General features: G+C 42.6%; 1 protein-coding gene across 8 annotated transcripts in view; it reads right to left on the reverse strand.

Moving 5' to 3' along the window:
- FOXN3 (forkhead box N3) overlaps positions 1-20331 on the reverse strand; it is a 206447-nt gene that overhangs the window by 100261 nt on the left and 85855 nt on the right. For all 8 annotated transcript variants that reach the window (XM_077180603.1, XM_054634465.2, XM_054634467.2 and 5 more), the window contains one exon: positions 1890-2026. In XM_077180603.1, coding sequence (XP_077036718.1) covers positions 1890-2026 — 137 coding nt within the window. The remainder of the gene's footprint in view (positions 1-1889; positions 2027-20331) is intronic.

The raw sequence follows: 20331 nt of genomic DNA on the forward strand, positions 1-20331 counted from the left end.
GGGCTCTGCAGGATGAGGACAGGGGAGCAGTGGGCACAGGGCTCTGCAGGATGAGGACAGAGCAGCAGTGGGCACAGGGCTCTGCAGGATGAGGACAGGGGAGCAGCAGGCACAGGGCTCTGCAGGATGAGGACAGGGGAGCAGCAGGCACAGGGTCCTGCAGGATAAGGACAGGGGAGCAGCGGGCACAGGGCTGTGCAGGACACAGGGTAGCTGTGCCCCTGAGTGCTCCCTGACACCCAGACAGGGTGTCTCTAAGGATTCATCCCTGCAAGGACTGCCCACAGCAGTGCTGCTGCATTGCCTCCTTCAGCCTAGGCTCGAAGAGCTGCCCAAGTCATTGTCCTGCTGCCAACATCTGCCACCAAATTCCACAGCGGTTCTGGCAAACCCAGCCCATTGAGTCAACAGTCACTTCACCCTTAGAAAAATGGGAGTCCTTGGGCTTTTAACTACATGTGTATGCTAGATTTTTCTGTTTGTGGGGATTAGAAGGGATCAAAATCTCTCAATTTCTATGTCAGATGTACATTACACTTCTACTCAATATGAGAATTTACCAATAAATCTGTATGAGCGTAATTAAAAGTATTCTTTAAAAGGCAGCAGTAACAATAAAGCAAGGGCCAGGAAACATGCTTTGTTCAAATGCACAAATTACAGTTTTAATCCATTACCTAAATTATTTATCTGTCCTTCTGCCGAGCACAGTAGTGAGGAGTACTTCCACAGGTGGTGCTAGGGTTTGCCCAGCACCCCATGGAACACCGGGACAGCCAAGCTGCACCGCCTCGGCACCCCGCACCCCTGGTCACGCCCTGGCTTCCAGAATACAATCCAGGGACCAGGGGCATCCCCGGCCACCGGGGCGATCCCCCGACACAACAGCGGGCGCAGGGTCTCCATTGCCAGCGCCGTGCCGGGATCGCCGTTACCGCGGCAACGGCGCGGCCGAGCCCGGGGCCCCGTGAGGCGGCAGCTCCGGCCCGGCCCGGCCCGCGCGTTGCCGGGAGACGCGCCGTCACCACAGCGACCATCACGCTGCCCTGCCGGCCGCTGCCCTCCCTCCCTCCCGCCAGCCTCAACACTAACGCGGAAAAATAACAAGAACCACCCCACCGCTCAGTCCCGGTGCTGCTGCGGGCCCTGCTGCGGCTGGCTCAGCACACCTTCCCCGTCCTGAGGGGGAAGCACGGGCCACGAACCGCATTCCCGGCCCTTACCGGCATCGAGGAGAACGCAGGTCTGCCAAACCTAAGCGCCTGCTTTCCTGCCTTGCGGATGGCAGCCATAGATTATATCTCTTTGCTAACACTGGTCATAAATGAATGCCAGATCAAAAAAATGCAAAATGAACAGAAGAACACCACCCCATGTCTGTTTCACTGAAGCAAAGGAGAAAATCCAGGCTAATCCTAAAGGACGCCCATCCACCACCAAGGGCTGGTCAAGCCACCTGGGCACCAGCTCAACCTGGTGGACATCCTGAAGCTGCACAGGCAACATCGGCCCTCAGCTCTCCCAGGAGAAGAATGAGCCCATCTCCTCTGAGCGAGGGAGGGAATCGTGCCTTCACCAAAGGGGATAAGTGGGCACTTCAGAGCTCTCCATTTGCTCATCTGCATTTTTATTTCAGGTGCTCCTCTGCCAAAGGGCTGTTGCAGGAAGCCTGCAGGCTCTGCTCAGGAACGCTGATGCCAGCAGAACCATGCACAGGTAAAAGGTGCCCTGGACACAGTGGAAAAGGCCAGGCCAGACCCGCGCGCCGGGGCTTTCCACACTCGCACATTCCAAACTGTATCCCTTGATTACATTTGGTGTCTTACCAAAGAATCATACCCAACACGGCAGGAAAACATTTAGAATTGTAAAATGCATCTAGTTCTTACCTTTGATATGCCTGAGGAGATGTGGGAGGTGTATTGAACACATGCGAATATGGGTGATAGGGTGTCTTTTTCAAAGCCTGAATAAGATTTTGTCTATATTCTGGGTCTATACACCACAAGGACCCCTTTCCAATACTCTGCAAAGAGAAAAAAATTTTTTAAAAAATCAAATATTTGATCTAATGGCACAGCCGTATTTATTTAGCAGTTTTTGTCAGGAAAAGCAGTGGGTTTGGGTTTTTTGTCTGACAGAAGCGAATATAACTTGCTTGCCAGAGATTATTGCCCCATTAATAATGTATTATGACTATATGATTTAAATCACAATTCTGAGGGAAAAAAAGAATGAATGTTTGGTTGCTCTTTCTCCCCCTCTCTCTTGTTACTAGTTAATAGGATTTAATAATATCTGGCAATTTTCCAATCACCTCATATTGGAAAAATAAGAAGCTACAGTTAACCGTTAAACAGAAACTTTGAAAAGAAGTATCTTGTTTTTTGAAGTAGTTTTCTTTTCCTTTTGCTGTTATACAAACAGAAACAAGGCTAAAAAGGAGAGGGTTAAACACCCTAGCAACTGTTTTAAAAATATAAGGACTTAATCCTCCAACCCACATGACATCAATACCATTATACTACAAGAGGAAATTAATCATCTTTTCTCCCCAGAGGGAAAAAAAAATACCAAAAAAACCCAAAACAAACCAACGAACTAATACTAAAAAAAAAAAAAAAGCCCACAGTATAATCAGAGTATAACCATTTAAGTGTGTTGTGAAATTGTGATCAGCTAAAACAACGGTTACTGTAATTACCCTTTCTGGACTCAAGGAACAACACCAGCAGTTAATCTGTAAAGTAAAGATTACACTAAATTCAGTGTTTATTCTGCAGTTACAAGCAGTGCAATTTCATTTCTTGTCTCAATCCCATCAGAGGTCAAGCTGAGGATTTTGGATTGTTTTGTGTGAGTTCTCAAACAAATATGAAAACTTTGCCTCAGCTTCACTATGAAAGCATATGGAATGATAGTTCAGGAGCAGTGTTGCTGTGCTTGATCATACACAAAAGCAAACACAAATCCTAACTGTTGACTGAACTCAACTGACAGGCATTCAAGGCATTATGCTAAGATTTTTTGGTAAATGTTGATGGTTTCTGGAACAGGTGGGGGAGGCTGTATTACTGCCTCTAGCTGCTTTTCAACCCAGGACCATGCCTTTCCTCTGCTTCAACTTCTATCAGTGAAACAAAGCTCTCAGTTAAAGAACAAGCACACACAGACACGCACACAGAATCACATCAGAAGAAGGACATTATTTTCTTAAACCGTATAGAAGACCAAAACCAGCCACCTGTTTCCTTTTGAAAACTTGTATCTTTGCCCTACCACTTTCTAAGTGCTCCTCTGCCCCGTGGACAGCTTTAGGATACACAGTGCAACATGCAAAGTGCTTACAGAGAGCAAATGTGCACCAAGTTCTCCTCCCCAAAAATAAATGAACAACAAAAGTCTTCTGCAATGTCCCTGGATGGCTGTGTGTGCACCTAGAAAGTTTCCAGCACCATGTGAGACTTGGCTTGAAGGAAAAGGAGAGCAGCCAGCACAACCCACAGGAGCTGTGACAGTCTTCTGTCAGAAAGAAGCAGGGCTGCATGCTGCTCTGGTGGAACAGGAGCATGTGGTCAAGACTCTTCAGGATGTCTTGCAGGGTTCAAGCCCATCCATCCTTTTACTGCCCAAAAGTGCCCTACTAGGAGGCCACAGAGAGTCTAAGGGGAGATATCTTCCAGCACTTGAAATGAAGCAAGGTCCTGATATGGTGAAAAAAGCCCAAAACTAAAGGGGTAGAGAGAAGCCAGCAAGCCTCTGTGGCTCTGATTTTAGCAAAGCACTACAGTCAGCAGCTGAGAGATCCTGTGCTACTGTCAGCTGAGGAAGCTGTGCACCACAGTCCTCACACCAGTCTGCAAGGAGGAGATTGTTACACTTAGCCCTCCTAAAATATGGGACAATGAGCCAGACACATGACAAGGCCAGTAAGTGATTCTTAGGCAAAGGACAGAGTCAAAAATAGAATTCAAACATCCCAAATTCCACTTCCACGCTCTATCCAAGACCCAGACTAAGAACATAAAATTTCCTTTTAAGCAAGCAATGAGCAAAACTAGGAAAATTTTTCAGGAGAAAACCTTTGCTGGATTCCTTACTTCTTACAGCATGGGATAAGCTTATAAAAAAAGCTACATTTAAATACCATCTACCTTATTTGTACTTACTGGAACACAACATATTGTTTCCAAACTTCTCTGTTTTTTCATTTACTTCTAAGATAGCCTTGTCATCTACCTGAAAGATATTACTCCCCAAAACCCATCAGTTAGTTTAAGCTGAGGGCCTTACAATATGAAGTTACTACTGAAGAGTGACTTCAAAACCTTTCATTACTGTTAAGATAAGTTTGTGTGGTTTGCCCATATTCTTGCAAAAGCCAGAAATAATCTCACTGAAAAACAGGAACTCTGACAAAAAATATTGAGAAGTACACTCCTCGTTAAAAAAACCACTGGGAAGGCAGATTTGCTATATTTTCACTGCAACTGAACTGACTTATAATTTACTAGCAAAAACAAATGTAATTTAAGGCAAAGCTTGCCAACTTTGCAATGTTCTCTTTTAAGACAGTTACTTTTGTTTTTCCACAATCACATAACAGAGCATGAATAAAACGGAAAACTGAAGTGACATCTGGTTGAGAAACCTTCTTGACTGTTAGGAGGTGTGAAGAGCTTTGTTAACTGTCTGTTCAGATGTGTCATTAGTCTTCCCATGTACAGAGCAATCACAGGGAAAGGAAATCACTGGAGCTCAGACCCGTCGCTAGTGATTAATTTCCATCTTATGACACTTGGCGTGCTGCTTCACTACCTCCTCCAAGCCAAAAGTCAATAGTGACTCCAATCAAAAACCAGCAAGGAAGGGTCAAAAAAAAATCTCTGGATTACATTTGTCTCCCAGGCAACAAGTGACTGAGGAGTGGATAACAGCCCCCTGATATCCTCAGCCCCACATGCCACCTCCTCCCAGGGCCAGGCACAGCCACCTCCCTCCTGCCGAACACAGGTTGCAGCTTCTGCACTGATTCCTGGTTAAGGTGATTAAAAACTGGGGAATGTTATTACAAGTCCTCTTCATGTGGTCCAAGGGTAAACTATACTTGAGGGTAAACTACTTCAGAGGTGCTAATGGGGAGAGAGAGAAACATACAGAGTTACCCAGCGAAAGTCTGATTGAATACTTTGTTTAAAAACAATCCTGGTTATTTTTCACATGGAGAAATTGCTACTCCTTTTAACATCACTTAACAAATACATGTAGATTGTGCACAATACTGTGTACTAACTCGCAATTTGTTAACAAATTTGCTCTCTCATAAATCAAACATCCAATTCTGATTCCCTCCCAGCAACTAAAGTCAGTGCATTGCCATGAAAAGAAAGGTACATTATACACTCAGTGTTCACTTGTTTTTCCTTCCAATGGACTGCACATAGAAGTTTTTAAATACAACTTTACACAACCTATTAATATTATGTTTGGTCAATTTTTAGTAGCATTGAAATTTTAAAATAATTAAAATGCTGCTTGTCAGCACTTTCAATTGCTATAGTTGGGAATTAATAGCATTATCCACTAGTAAAACTCCTCATTGTCAAGGTTTTGCCAGCATATACCTCACAACTACCTGGCCTCACACATCAGCTACTGCCTGCCCAAAGCTCAATTAAAAGAACCATGTGTTGAGCTCTTTCTGAGACCAGTGGCTGGGAAAAAGTACACAACCCATTGTATTGGGTTTGCATGGTCAGATTTTGGTACTGCAGGGGCTACATCCATCTACATAAAAATTCCAGATAGTGTTTATTTGAAGAATTTTGTTCCCTGGTTATTTTAGCACGGACTTGAAATGTGTTAGGAACACAACCTTTTTCACAGAGCTGTTCTTTTCACTGCCATAAAAACAAGTCTGGCCAAAACAAAGCTTTGGGAAGAAAGCAGATACAGAAACCACAAAGCACGGGCTCAGGGAGATGTTGGCATTTCCAAATTTTCCCTTCTGAAGCTCTGGTAACATCTTCACTTTGAGTCTGCCTGGAGGAGCAGCCCCAGGTACCCATATCTCTTGCAGCAGCATCACCACCAAGATGGTCCCCAAGGGAACAGAACCTTAAGGGAAATCTGCCAAAAGGGAGATTTTTTTTTTTCCTCTGTGATGCCTTGCATGTGCCTGGGCCTTCTTCCATAAGCCCATTTCAGTCATTTTCCTCAAAGAAAACTGTTTTTCTCACACAATTTGATATAAGTTACATTCATTAAGCTGGCTCACATGAAGGGTGTGACAAGCATCCAGAGAGCTGTGGCAAAGCAGAGGAGGAATGTGGGGACACAGGGAGGGGAATGGGAACTGTTCCCTTCTGCAGCAGGAGCCCTGGTGACACCCTGATGCACCTTGTGAAACAGCACACTGAAAAAGGAAAACCAGGACTCTGGCTGGACAGAAAGCAGCTTGTAAGACAAATGGCAAAAGCAGTATGACACAGAGCAGGGGTACAGGGGCTGGGGTGAGCTGGGCAGCAAGGCTGGCAGAGAGCCCTCAGGGAAAGGCCAGGCTGTGCATGGGAAACCAGGGACACCCAGAGCCTGGGCACCAACACAGGTGCCTGGAGGCTGGGAGGAGAGGAACCAAAACAAGACGCCCACAAGTGACTCCACTGCTCTGCTCACACACCTAAACTCTGCCAGCAGGCTGAGAATTTTAACACAGCTCTGAGTTAAGGACCTTGCTACTCATAAACAACAGCTGCCCACTGAGCAGATCGGTACTTACTTCTCCACTATCAGATCAGGAGGGGATGAGTGGCCATGCTAGGCTTTCTTGAACCAAAATGATCAGCGCTATGAACCAGGCAGCTACACAGACTGAAGGGGTGCAGATGTACACCATCTGAAAAGTATGTCACATTGGCTTCAGTAACCATAAAAGCAAAGAGAAAAAGCAGAAATTTCCTATTACTCAAAAACGGGTATTAGCAACTAACATCTGCAGCCCCAAGCTATCAAATACTGAAGTCACGTCACTGTGACATCTGTCCCTGCCTAACCCAGTGGAGGTTGCTGCAGTTGTTAACACAGGACCTGTGAATATCATTAATATCACCTTCTTCAATGATTAGGAAACTTTTGTTGTCAGTAACTCACCATCAAAAGGTTTTCTCTTGTGGATGAAACCTACTGTTGTTACAACAGGTGATCTCTTTGCAAGTAATAGTGGAGAGATTACTGGGTATTAAAGGTTCTTACTTTAAAGAAATATTTATCCTGAGCTCATTGTGTCCAGATATGTTGCAACAGGCAGGCTTGAAGCAAACCTTTCACAAAGATTTGCCACTCTGCTTATCCATGAGAATGCCCAACAGCTTCTACAGGTCCAACTGTTCAGTATGATCACAGAAGGGCTTCTACAGGAACAAAAAGAATTGTAGGATAGAACTATACATCTCACCACAGAATTTAAAACAACAGCTTGAGTAACTACATCCAAGACCAGAATCTGAAAAAGATAATTGTTTTAGATCAGAATTGCAGAAGCATATTTCTCAACTTCTATGACTGCACCACATCTAATGTAGCAGCACAAAGCCATCAGGCACCTTGCTGACACTGCTGTCACTGTTGACTATTCACACCTGTGCAGGAAGCCTCTGGGGGTGGTGAGAGCACACCCAAGGCTGTCAGGAAGCAAGGACCTGCAAAAGCACCTAAGAGAACAAGGCATGATGGAAGAGTCTATCCATAAAAAGAGCAGGGTACTTCACTCGCCACCTGACACTGCAGTCATACAGAAGGCAGAGCAATTCTGGAAACTCTGACTAAAACAAGTTTCTGGCTGGTTCCCAGGAACAGCAAACTATCATCAGGAATTCCTCCTAAATACAAATTCCCCTTTTCTCATCCTATGAAAAAATATATTTAACAAGAAATGTGAGGTATTTTCATGAGGAAATTGAGAAGCAATTGAGAAGAAAGAAGGCAAGTAAAATACTTTCCAAGTTGCACCTTATGACACCCTGTCTTCAGCTCTGAAGTGCACTGAGAGAACACAATAATCACTCTAAAATCCACCTCAGGAGAGAATGACTTGCTTAAATAACTTTCTTGTACTAAGCAAAGAAACCTGCCAAGTGACTTCAAAGCCATCCCACAATACAACACAGATTACACATACTTCACTAAATATACCTCTACCCTTGAAGGTTTGCAAACGTTGTGCTGGCACTATGGGAAAGAAGTGGTTCATGACAGCAAAATTCACCAAGACTAGAAAATGCAAGCCTGTTGTGACCCCTGATGCTGTGTTGAATCAACACTATGATGGCATGGGCAGAGATGTTTTTCAATATCCAAGGAGAGAGAACCTAGGCGACCAGGAACACTGCTCAAAGCCAGCTCTATGCCGTTCACTTGCAGACAGTGCTGACAAGAACTCACCTTACTTTTTTAGTTCAGCTACTCATCCCTCATGTTAGTATCATGCTCCTCCAAATGAAGGGTATCACTACTAAAACAAAACCAACTCAGAACTAGTTCCTTCATTTACATGAGGCAGAATTAGCATACTAGTATCAAAACTTGGAAAATATATTACATAACAAATTTTAAACTATTTTCCTGGCAAGCACTCAGGAAGATTTAAGATCAGATGCTTAAGTTGGTCTGCTGGTCTGTTTAAAACTCCATTGCTTAGCTTTACTCATTGGTATTTCAAGTTATCAAGAAAGTCATAATGTTGCTTGCTCTGCTGTCCTACACAGATTCTCCCATTTTAAGTAGTTTTTTATGGGTGGTCACAGACAATACTAAAACTTTATCCTCTCTAACAGCTTGCCTACACCTTGCATATGAGTCTGGGGGTTCTCTAGTTACTCCTTTTTATAAACAATTGAACTTATTTGCAGAAATACACAAACAAAGCATTCAATCATCTGAGGTCAGCTAGGTTTTTTTTTCTGGGATTTTTTTGGGGGTTTTGTTTGGTTTTTTGTTTGGTTTGGTTTTTGTTTGTTTGTTTGGGTTTTTTGGGTTTTTTGTTTGTTTTTTTTAATTAAGAAGTACAACAGCGAAGGAATTCTGAAAGAAAGAAAAACAAAGCCACTGCCAGCGATTCCTATTATTACAAAATGCATTCCTCAGATTCACTGCAATCTTACATAAAAATTACAAATAACTATTCATGCAGTTTAAGGGCAGATTTTCTTCATTCTCTTTTAACATTTCTAGCACAGACCAGTGAAATCATCTATGTCCAGCTTTAAAGAATTGCACTATAGACCTTGACTGCATTTTAATGACAGTGACAACTGCTTACTAAGCTTTTAATTTTCATAAAAATCCCCTGACCTACAAACTTAAGAGTCGTAGAGATTTCCCCTGCTCTTCCAAGGAAAGTTTGGTAATGTTAGGCGAGAGCTTGACACCAAGCTGAAGTAAATCTGAAGTAGTATCTGCATGCAGCATAACAAAACCCTCACAAACACTTCTGCATGTTTTCAACCTTTCCTCAGTAAAGCAGCAGTCACAGCTGAGCTCAAGCACAAAGGTGAAGAAGTGTGACAAGAAGAGAGTAGCTAAAACACAATTACATGACCATAAACATATGCTCATCTAATGCATGAAATTAAAGTTTTGATTCGAAAGCTTGCTGGAGTACAGTGTTCAACCCAAGTAAGCCAGTTGCATCAAAAAATCATCAGCATTTCTGTGCTGGGGCTTTTAAAATCTTATTTTGCTCCAAGTAAAAACATCCATTACTCCAAATCATGCAAGTCCAAGTCTTTGTTTTCATACTCAACTGTTGGTATTTTAGCTCACTTGCTCAGTGAGCTACTCCAGACACCAACCCAGCCATCAACCCTTTATTCTTATTTGACTTTATGAAAGTGGTCTGGTTCTTCCCCAAGTGATACAGCCACATGAACCACCTCCACATCTCTGCTGTTCTTCCAGTCACAAAATGGGAACTGTCTTTCTGACTGGAGAGGTTGGGTGGGTATATTACTTCCCTAAGAATGGAAGTATGGTTAGAGAGGAAAAGGACTATTTTGTCTCAAAATGAAATAAAACAAAAAGGAAGCCAAGCATATAAATAAGCAATGATAAAGGAATAAAGAGGCCAGATCAGCACTGAGAAGTAACAGCTGAGAAAAGGAAGGCTGTGGTATTCCATAGTCAAAAATACTCAACCTATTCCAGAGGCAAGATGCAGCACAACATCCTGAAACACAATAACGTGTCTACCAAAACACACACTGACTGTCCAGTGGTCTTCCAATATTAAAGGAGCTCAAGTCTCACCAGCACAAGACATATCAGAAGTTTGCTCTGTAGCTCTGGGCTTCTATGTGTTATAAGAGTGAAAGGCCCTGCCCTCTGCAGCAGTGCCTTCCAAGGCTGCCCACTCCCCCCCAAACCTGCAGGGAGCCCCAGTAGTTGTGTCACAGGCACAGAGCCTGTGGCCTTGTCTATCTGCCACAGGCAGAGCAAAGAAACAGCAGCACGGGACTGACTGCTTTTGGGTTTTACACAAATGAAGGCATTCATGGGCTTTTAAGCTGTCTTTTTCCTCAGCACTCTCCCTCCTGTGAACAGAGAAGTTAGGAATGTCTTCTATTGCATGGCCTAGACACTCAGCAAGTCTGAGCTGCAGCCAAGACTGCCAACCCAAAGCATGTCTCCAGAGTCCAGGTTCCTGATCCTGCAAGGGCCACGTCAACACCAGGTCTGGAATGATTCTCTACCATTATTTCAGTCACAGTAACCCACTGCCCATGGGCACAGCTGGTCCACTGCTCCTCCAGCACACCAGCACATTCCGCTGGTACAGGCACGGTCACACAAAATGACTGCTAACAGCCAGCAGTGCATCTCCTACACATTAGCTTCCCACTGCTCTCATCATAAAACAATTCCTCCAACAGGCTCAGGAGGTGTTGCACTATGTCACCCACCTCCAAGAGTCGTATTCAGCTTGTTAGGTATCTCCTTGTTGAGTTTATATGTGAACCACCCTATAAAGCTATTAGGCTGCCACACAGTAACCCTGCAAGCAGCTGAAGCAAGCAGTGTCATTAACTGCCCCTAAACAATGCCTGCCTCCTATACAGAGTTGATGTTGTTTCATGCCAGTACCTAGCAACCCCAGACGTTGCCCAAAGTCTCCCCAGGCTAGGCAAAGCCCAGGAGCTGAAGAAGACAGGCTGAGACACTGCAAGGGAGGAACGAAGTGCAAGATCAAACAGAAGCAGGGAGACTGGGCTGGGAAACAGGAGAGCCCAGAAGACAAGCCTGTCATCCTGACTGGCCATCACAGGCATACTTGAGGGAGATTGGGCAGCAAGTAGCATTAATAATGCTGTTTCAGCCTATAGAACTTCTGTGTATACATGGAAAGTGTAATTAACCCTACACTATTGAAAAGAAAATTGAGAAGACGCAGAAATGAAAGAATATAAAAAGAAGTCCTCAAGGTCACCTATAAAAACCATGGTAAGAAAGGAAAAAAACTCCCCTGACTCCAGACCAATAATCCATTTAGTGGGGTGGGCTAATTTTGTATCAGAGGTACACTCATTTAAATACCCACTGGTTATCCATGCCCTTCATATTATCTACAACTGGAAACTGTCTTTTCTTACAAATGTATAGTTACATCATATATGAAAACCTAGGGACAATTTTAAAACACAACCCTTCACAGAACAGATATTAAAAAAATTATTCAACACTTATATCTGTGCTAAAGGTTTACAGGTCACTTTTTGCTTACTGCTGTATTAATGATGAAACAAGCCAGTGAGTGAATTTCCAGGGGAAGGGGTTAACAGCTAGCAGAAACGTGTGAGAGGGAGTAGGTTGTACTAAATCCATTATCCGTGACAAATAAAAATAGAAAAAAGCAAGACCTGACAAAAGCTAATGGATTTGCACCATTTCCCTCATAACTGTTTATTTAATGTACGATTTTTCCTTGCTTACTGTTTAATATTGGTTTGCACGACTGAGGAGAAAAACCAGGCACTTTGATAAATCACTTGAGAGGTTCCCTGGATGTGGGGTTTCCAAGTGTTCCTGGGTTATTTACAGAAACAAAGCTGTGCTCCATCCCAAGCCCCACTCAGCTGCCTCAACAGATCCCTGTCACCTCCAAGAGGCACATGCTGAGGAACAACCATCCTCCTGCAACAGAGACCTCAGTGCTACCCACATCCATCAACACACACATTACTTTGACTACTTACATACACATTCCACTCTGCTTGTGTCCCATTTCTATGCTAGATGCAGAGATACCTATTTTTTACTATCTTCCTCTTTCCTCCTACTCTCTCTCATGGCTGAATGAAAGCCCAGAAAGCAAAACAAACCACCTCCCCATGCTGCAAACATCCTCCAAAATGAAGCAACTCATGACTGCAGTGAAGTTTTCATCTCGTTCACACAGCCCAAATCAGCATAAACTTATCAGGGCAGGGCCTGGCTTCAGGAGCCTCAACAGCCCAAATGTTATAACCCAAAACCTCATGGACTCAAAAAAAACCAGGGACTTCACCACGACTTGGCATTTTTGCAAGCAGCCTACACAAATCCTCCTTCCACTCAAACACCAGGTACCACCACAAGCCTCTGGAGAAATACCTCCTAAATTAAACAGTAAGATCAATGGCTCTGCAATGAAGACAAACCAGGGAAAGACCAGTTTAGCTCTAGGAGCAAACTAGGCTCCTGTGAGGAGGTCAAAACCCAGCAGCTACAGTACACACACTCACTCTTAGACACTGGGCACCCTGGTGAGACTAGAACTGCAGTGCCTGCGGGAAAGGGCTTTCCTCAACTGCTGGGATTTGGCATCTCATTTTTACTGTAATGCAAACGGAGCAAGAAATCTCACCTGAGAGGCACACCACTGAAACCTACACACAGCCAGAGAGCAGCAAGCCCTCACTGGGACCATCTGCAGAGTCAGAGCACTACCACCTATGGCAATAACCTCTTCCTGCATCTTCTGGAGTGCTGGCCATAGAAGTCTTCCAGGGAGAGTCAAAAACACACCTCAAGTGCACCAGAGCCTTCCAACATAGGGAGGCTTCAATCTCAAGATGGCAAGGAAATTACACATGCCAGCAGAGACAGAGAGCAGGCTGCTAAGCCACCTACCTGTCACCACTGACTGCTGTGTCACAGGTCACTACAGGCACCCTCTCCCTGTCCTAGCTGTACCTTTGGTCTCCTCTGGCAGCAGAGTGTGAGTGCACAAAGCTTCTTCCCACACCAGCTCCAGCCCGTGGAAGGCTAGAGATAGCCAGGGCCATGGCATCCCCACTGTGGCATGTGGGTTAAACACAGCATTTCCACCCTGGCAGCAAGCACAGTCCCCTCACCCTCCCTGGAAGTGCAGGGCACCAGCCCCCACTGTGCCACAGCTGGGGAACCTGCGCCCAGCCCCAGGAGATGAGCAGCCTTACCACCAAGTCAGGGAGGGAGGAACGGGTAAGAAAGAAAGCTACATTATCAGGTCTCATCCAAATCATCCTCAAGGTGAAGTAAGCTAAAAAGAACAGTGCAGGAACTTTTCATTGTGGGAGCCATTCAGATATATTGTCTCCCACTTTAAGTTTGCTGCAGAGGTAAGGCTTGTAAAAAGAACAAGAAGACGGACTTGCTTAGTCTTTAAAGTTTAATTCACAGTAAGCTTCATTAAAACTTAATATATATTAATTATATATTTAATTTTTTTATATTTATATATATATATATATATATATATAGATTTAAATATATATATTTAAATATTTATAATATTTATCTCCACACAGCCATCTCAAAAATAGACAACTACAGGATTTTTTTGAATTGGGTTTTTTAGGTGACTGCATTTTTGCAAGCATGGCTACACAGAGGTTGCAATTGGTAAAATACTGTAAGTGGCAGACACAACAAAGCTTGTCATGGAAAACTTCTGTAGCATGAGCCACTGAATAAAGTGTATTTTAGAGTGGATAATCAGTTTCCCTGAGCACCATCATCAGTAAAACAGATTTGAAATTGCACAGATAGTTTATTATTAAACACAGCAAAGTGATTACATAAGTGAAATAATATCTGAACTCATTGGTGTGCGAAAAAAGGAGTACTTAAATCTACAATTTTTCCAAGGAAGCTAGCAAGTCCCTAATCAAAACCTACATCTTGGCAAGAATAGAATTCACAGGTTTATTCATGTTATTTCCTGGGCATACCAGTTCTACATTAGCAGAGCATTAATCAAAGTCTAAATACTTAACCAAATTCTGGCTCAATATAAATTATTTCTCTGCTTAAAAGTCTACCTCATTTTTCCAGATGCCATTCCAAATCCCACAATAATTTTTGCTATTTCACAGAAACAGTAAAGAGAAAGTGAGTTTCCTCAAATTCTCAGGAGAGAATCAAAAGGCCTATGACAGAGGCAGCAGCAGACAGCCAGCCCACAAACTCACTGAAACAGACCCAGCAGAAATAGAAATGTCCCTCTTCAGGGCGTTCTGAGCTGGTAGCAAACAGGATGTGAGCATCAGTCACTGTGTGCAGATAAGAGGTTATTCAGAATAGCAAGTTCAGACACAGACCGGGTCTTTTACCCAGTAAGGAAAGAGTGGGAGGAAGCAGGGGGTAAAAAACAGCTTTCAACCTACACACTACAGCCCTGCCTATTTGGGTTTTCCCTGGCTTCTTTTTAACTGAATTATCTCCCAAGCCGTCATTTCTCATTTTCAGGTGCGATGTTCACAGGACGCCCCCATGAAACAGGAAGCCTGTGAGTGTTTGTAGTGTACTGGAGAAGAAATGACAGGCGCCTCAGAAAAATGAGACACTGGACAACCTCAGCAGCACCAGCAGCCCTGAGAAGAGGACTGGGGCTCTTGCTGAAAGACACAACATCTACAGAAAGAAGGACTGATGCTTGGCTTGAACAGAACAAGGAAAGAAACAGAGTTTGGAGTAGGGGAGGGGAAAAGAAATTGGATGGAGTCTAGAAGCTTCTAGAAAAAAGCCGTGTAACTTCTACATGGGGCTAAGTCACCACCTTCAAGCTCCGACTCCTCAGTGTTTACTAGGAAGCTATTACTCATTCTGATCATTGCATACAAAAGGGCTGCTGATCAATATTGCACAAGAGTGGTAAGTGATCAGTGATTAAACATCAGTGTATGAATTTATCTGACTTAACATGCTTGGAATGGAAGGAAACGGGGAGAAAGAATTTCTGAGCAGACTTCAGTGATGAAAATCGACAACTTGCCCAACATCAGATGATGATGTGAGGAGTTCAGAAGTAACAAGGAAGAGAAGACATATGATATTCTCAGAAGGTTAAAAAGCTCTTTTCCACCAAATTATTCATGATCAAATATGCCTTTGAACAGATCTACCATCTAAGGGAAAAGAAGATCTCATTTAAGGATGCCAAGGCAAGGCTATTTTGATGACACAGGTGTCATGCAACCAGGCCTGCTGTGACCTGAGTCACTGCTCCAGGTCTCCTGTGATCTTTTTCTTGATCAGTTTCACACAGGAAGCCTTCATATCTGACACACCAAAAATAGCATACGGCGTAGAAATGAAAATCCTGCTTCAAAAAGGGCTGCAATTTTTTTTCTTTTTCAAAATGCAAATGTGCTTTCAGTACAGTGCAACGACACTGAAAGCACTTGTCCCTGCATTCCTCAGACAGACACTTATGACCAGTTACATTTAGAGATGATGCAGGTAGGAAAAAAAAAAGAACTAAGGTGTGTATGTGTCAGGGGGGAGACCACAAAAACAGCAATTGGAATGAAACAGCTGAAGGTGAAAAGCAGCCAAAAATAACATACAAATACCCCTACAGATAAAAATGTATAGCTAGAAAATGAAGTCCAAACTGCTGAAGGCCCCACCTAAAGGCTGAACAAAAAGGAATGGATGCCTTATATTGACTCCATTCATCCTACCAATACTGAAACACTTAAACAGCAGTCATCTTACCTTTCAGAGCTGCATCACGTACCAAACCCTGCTGAAAACCAGTAACCAGCCTTTGTGGATGCTGGTGCAGTAAAAACTCACCACTGCTTGCCCCTGCAAGAGGAAGCCAGCTACCCCAGCTCCAAAGCACCAGCCCATAAAAAGGGCTGGCTGCTCCAAAGGGTCCCTCTCTCTTCAGAGCTGCACCCAATGACCACCAGTGCTGACATCTGCACTGTATGGTGAAGGACTTCTGTAATTACTGTGTTTTTCTTGCAAAAGACTTTCTCAGGCAATACTAAACACACCACTAACAGAAGAGTTTGAAGGAAACTTGACAGATCATAGCTTTATTGCAACCTCCAGAATCTGGCTTTAATGTTGCTGATTCATAGCATTTTAGCATGTTGGTATTCTAGATGTTTCTATTAAAAAGTCATCAGATGATGCAAAATCATGGAAGGGGGCAGGGGGACAAATGAAAAAACTTTTCCAGCTTTGCTTCTATAAAAGAGCTTATAAAAGTTCTTAAAGGCTCTAAAATAAAGCACACAGCTCCTCCCTTCATTGTTTTAAATTACAACGTGATTTTTAAACCAATTTCATAATTTTTAAGATACAAATCTCTGTATAAATAGCCTCCCACACCACTCTTATCATATCCATTCATATTATTACACAAACACACCCTTAGATGATAACATTACTTGGTCTAACTTAAAAGCCAGGTAACACAAACAGAAAATTTATTTGAGCAATTGCAAAATTCCCTTCCTTTCCAAACAAAAGCATGTCTTGGTACACACTGCAGGAAGTCCGAAGATACACATGGCACGGACTGAAAAGCTGTTTAAACCACTCTAAAACTGTTTCAATTTTTCACCTTCAGTGAACTTGGCTTTTTTTTGTTTTGACTATATGTTGATTCCTCTTGAATCACCTGATTCAAGAGGAATCAACATATAGTCAAAACAAAAAAAAGCCAAGTTCACTGAAGAGGCAAATTCTTCCCCTTTTAAATATGTGTCTAAATTAAAGATTCAAAGTGCCAATCCAACAACTTTGCAAACCCTGTTTTATAAATAGCAAAGGGAATAAAAACAAGATAATGTGGCACACAAGTGGACAACTCTACCATAATTAAGGCATGGACTCTTGTCCCATCAGTCCAACCCAGCCAAATGCATTTTCAGTACACTAGATACTGCTGGAGGCTGAGTGCAACTTGAGTGCTGGTGAAAGAGCAGAAGGTAATTAAAATAGTGGTAAGCATATTTACTTTGAAACTAAAATAATGCAAGTATTTCAGCTGGCAGGAGGAAGACACTTTCCTAGTCACAGAAGAAAAGGATGAAAAAGCAAAACCTTTCCTACAATTTCATTGCTACAAATGAAAATCAAAGCTTTCTAAATTAAAACTTTATTTTTTTTTCAAACAAGAATGACTGAAAACCTTATCTCTTAATGGAAAGGGTCATAATTACATTTCTGCTTTCCCAAATTCAAAATTAGTCAGCTCTAAAACCTAACAGCAAATAACACATCAAAGCACACTTGCTAAGCCAAGAACAAGGAACTTTATTCCTCAAAACAAATGCAGCACTGCCCAAGAGGCAGTGAAATATTACAGGTGTTTTAGCAAAACATGAAACAACAAAATATTAGACAAAGTGGAGGTGTTTTACTTAATTTTAAATGCTGATTTGTTTAAGAAAAAACAAGAGAGATGGTTCAGATTAGTTAAGACTCTTAATTTAGAGTCATGTGCTTAGACTAACTGGTAAGCAGTTGTGGCAACACACCTTTCCAAGGAAACATTGCAGATATTAGCTCAGGTGGTTAGAACATGGTACCACTAATAATACCATTCTGCAGGTTTGATCCCTGTCTGGGCCATCCACCTAAGAGCTGGGCTTGAAGGTACTTGTGCACCCCTTCCAACACAGAATATTCTGTGATTTAAGATGTACCACTATGACAACATCTTGTTTTCCTGGCACAGAGACACAAGCAGAGAGAAAGCTCTATCTGACAACCCAATTTTTGCTCCCATTTTACCTTAAAAGTGTTTGGATGATCTAAAAAGAAGTGTAATTCTGTAAGGCTTTTTATGTATAAATAGTATTTACACATGCATATACAGATAGATTAAAAAATAATTTAGGCAGAAAAGGAAGGCACATCATAAACAATAAAATTGTGTTTGCCTCAAGAGCTGGGAGCTATCACCAGACTAAATCTTCTGTGCAATTTGTCTCTGTGATAGCGTCTTTCCTCTTTCTCTGCCATGCAGCCACAAGTCTAGAAAGTATTACATATCAATATAAAATTGTAAACCAAACCTACACTCTTTTACAAAAGCAAGGTCTGTATATTTAACCCTGAGCATTGAAGGGGAAAACCTTCATTTGTATAGAAGAAGAGTACGAGAGAGAAAACACAAATAAATTAGTGTACTGAGCAATTACATAAAAATAAATGCATTACATTAATTGCCAAAACAGGAAAAAACATCCTGGACAAGTTCATCCTACTCCTTCAAAGCAAACCATGCAACAGTACAAATGCCAGCATTTGTCTAACTCTCAGCCATCTCAGCCACATCCTGACTCTCCAACTTCCCATCTCTCCCAATTGAAGACTGAAAACCTGCACTTTCCATGCACAACAAGCATTCCTTGTTACTTCAGCTATGCAGGAAAGTCAGCAAACTACTCACACCATTATATCAGAAAAAGATTTTTCACCCAGAGGATGGCTGGGCACTGGAACAGGCTCCCCAGGGAAGTGGTCACAGCACCAGCCTGAAGTGTTCAAGAAGTGTCTGGACAATACTCTCAGGCACACAGTGTGATTCTTGGGGTGTCTTGTGCAGGGCCAGGAGCTGGGCTCAATGATCCCTTCTAACTCAGAGTGTTCCATCATTCCATTAATGTGCAGCCCCTTAGTCGTCAAGTACTTCAGGAAGGGTGGAATTATGTAAGAATCATATCATTATTTCCAGGTAAATTTATTTATAAGTATTTATATATGTTTGAAAGGAATTCCTGCAGAACTGAATATCTTTTGACCCACAGTACTCTCCCAAAGCCTAAGTATAATTGTAGCTCCACATACATCAGCAGCAGGCACTTCTTAAACCTGTCAAACATTCTCTCCAAAAGCCTTCCAAGTGCTCCCAGGAGCAGTGATGATCTCTGGAAGTGCAGTGATTCTGTGTTTTTCTGGGGCTTGAGAAGGCTGCAACCAGGTACTGCAAAGCAATGGTACAAAGGAGAATCTTTCAAATACAGCTTTTCCTGCATGGCAAGGACTCTAGTCCTGAAGATGAAGATCTTGTCCATGCAAGGTCTATTTAGTTCTTCTCAACTATTTCAAGAGGACTAATTGCAAAAGTGCTACATTTATTACATTCTGAACCACTAAACCTTAACAGTGATGTTTAACATCCCTCCTGCTAATGTAAAACCAAAACATTTCATGAATGATTTCCCTATTTTTACTGAAGCATGCAGAACCTTCGAGACTGTGTGTTCCCACTCTCCACACGAAAGGGTGAGGAAAAGAGATAAAAATATGTAAATGAAAGCTTGAGATAAGGTATGCCAGCAATTAACCCTAGAGTCTTGCATTAACTCCCACAGCCCCTGCAAGTTGCACTGCAGACACTTTTTTCCAACTGTAAACTCAGAAATATATTCATAATAGTTGCTTCATCTCAGTGAGTACCTTCCCACAAGCAGGCAGCTGTGGGATCTTATAAACATAGCTCTGGAACACAGGCTAATTTTCTGCTCAAAGCTTGAATGAGTGTGAATTCACCATTCAACTGGATTCTCTTATGCAAAATTCCATCAGTAAGTTTCTGCTCCACGTGCTGCCACAGACAATTCTCCATGCCATTGAGACTTCCCTGTACAGAAGCCTGTTCATTCCTGTGCTTACCAACAGTCATCCTTCAGCAAGTTACACCAGTGCTTCAAAATCCTGAGAGCTCTCAGCTAGTGGTAAATTGCTACTCTTCAGTGCTGCAATGAAATATAGCAATTCAGCATGCCGTAGATAGTGTTTTGGTATCTTAAGTCACTGGCTAAGGGCAGCAATTTGGCTTCTTTTCTACTGAAACAAGGAAAAACCCACTCACATTTAGGATCCCTAGAATGAGTCCTCCCACAAATTCCTACACTAGTTCCCAAATTTTCCATAAGACCCCGAATGGAAAGTGAACAACTAAACAGAAATAAAGTAATTTAAGAAAATTAATTAAAACATACTGTCTCCAAAATTATTATTATTATTATGGATAACTAAGCAGGGTCCAGAGGCATCACTTATGGCCAC

Source organism: Agelaius phoeniceus, chromosome 6 (genome assembly GCF_051311805.1).
Source record: "Agelaius phoeniceus isolate bAgePho1 chromosome 6, bAgePho1.hap1, whole genome shotgun sequence".
In the NCBI taxonomy this organism is placed as follows: domain Eukaryota; kingdom Metazoa; phylum Chordata; class Aves; order Passeriformes; family Icteridae; genus Agelaius; species Agelaius phoeniceus.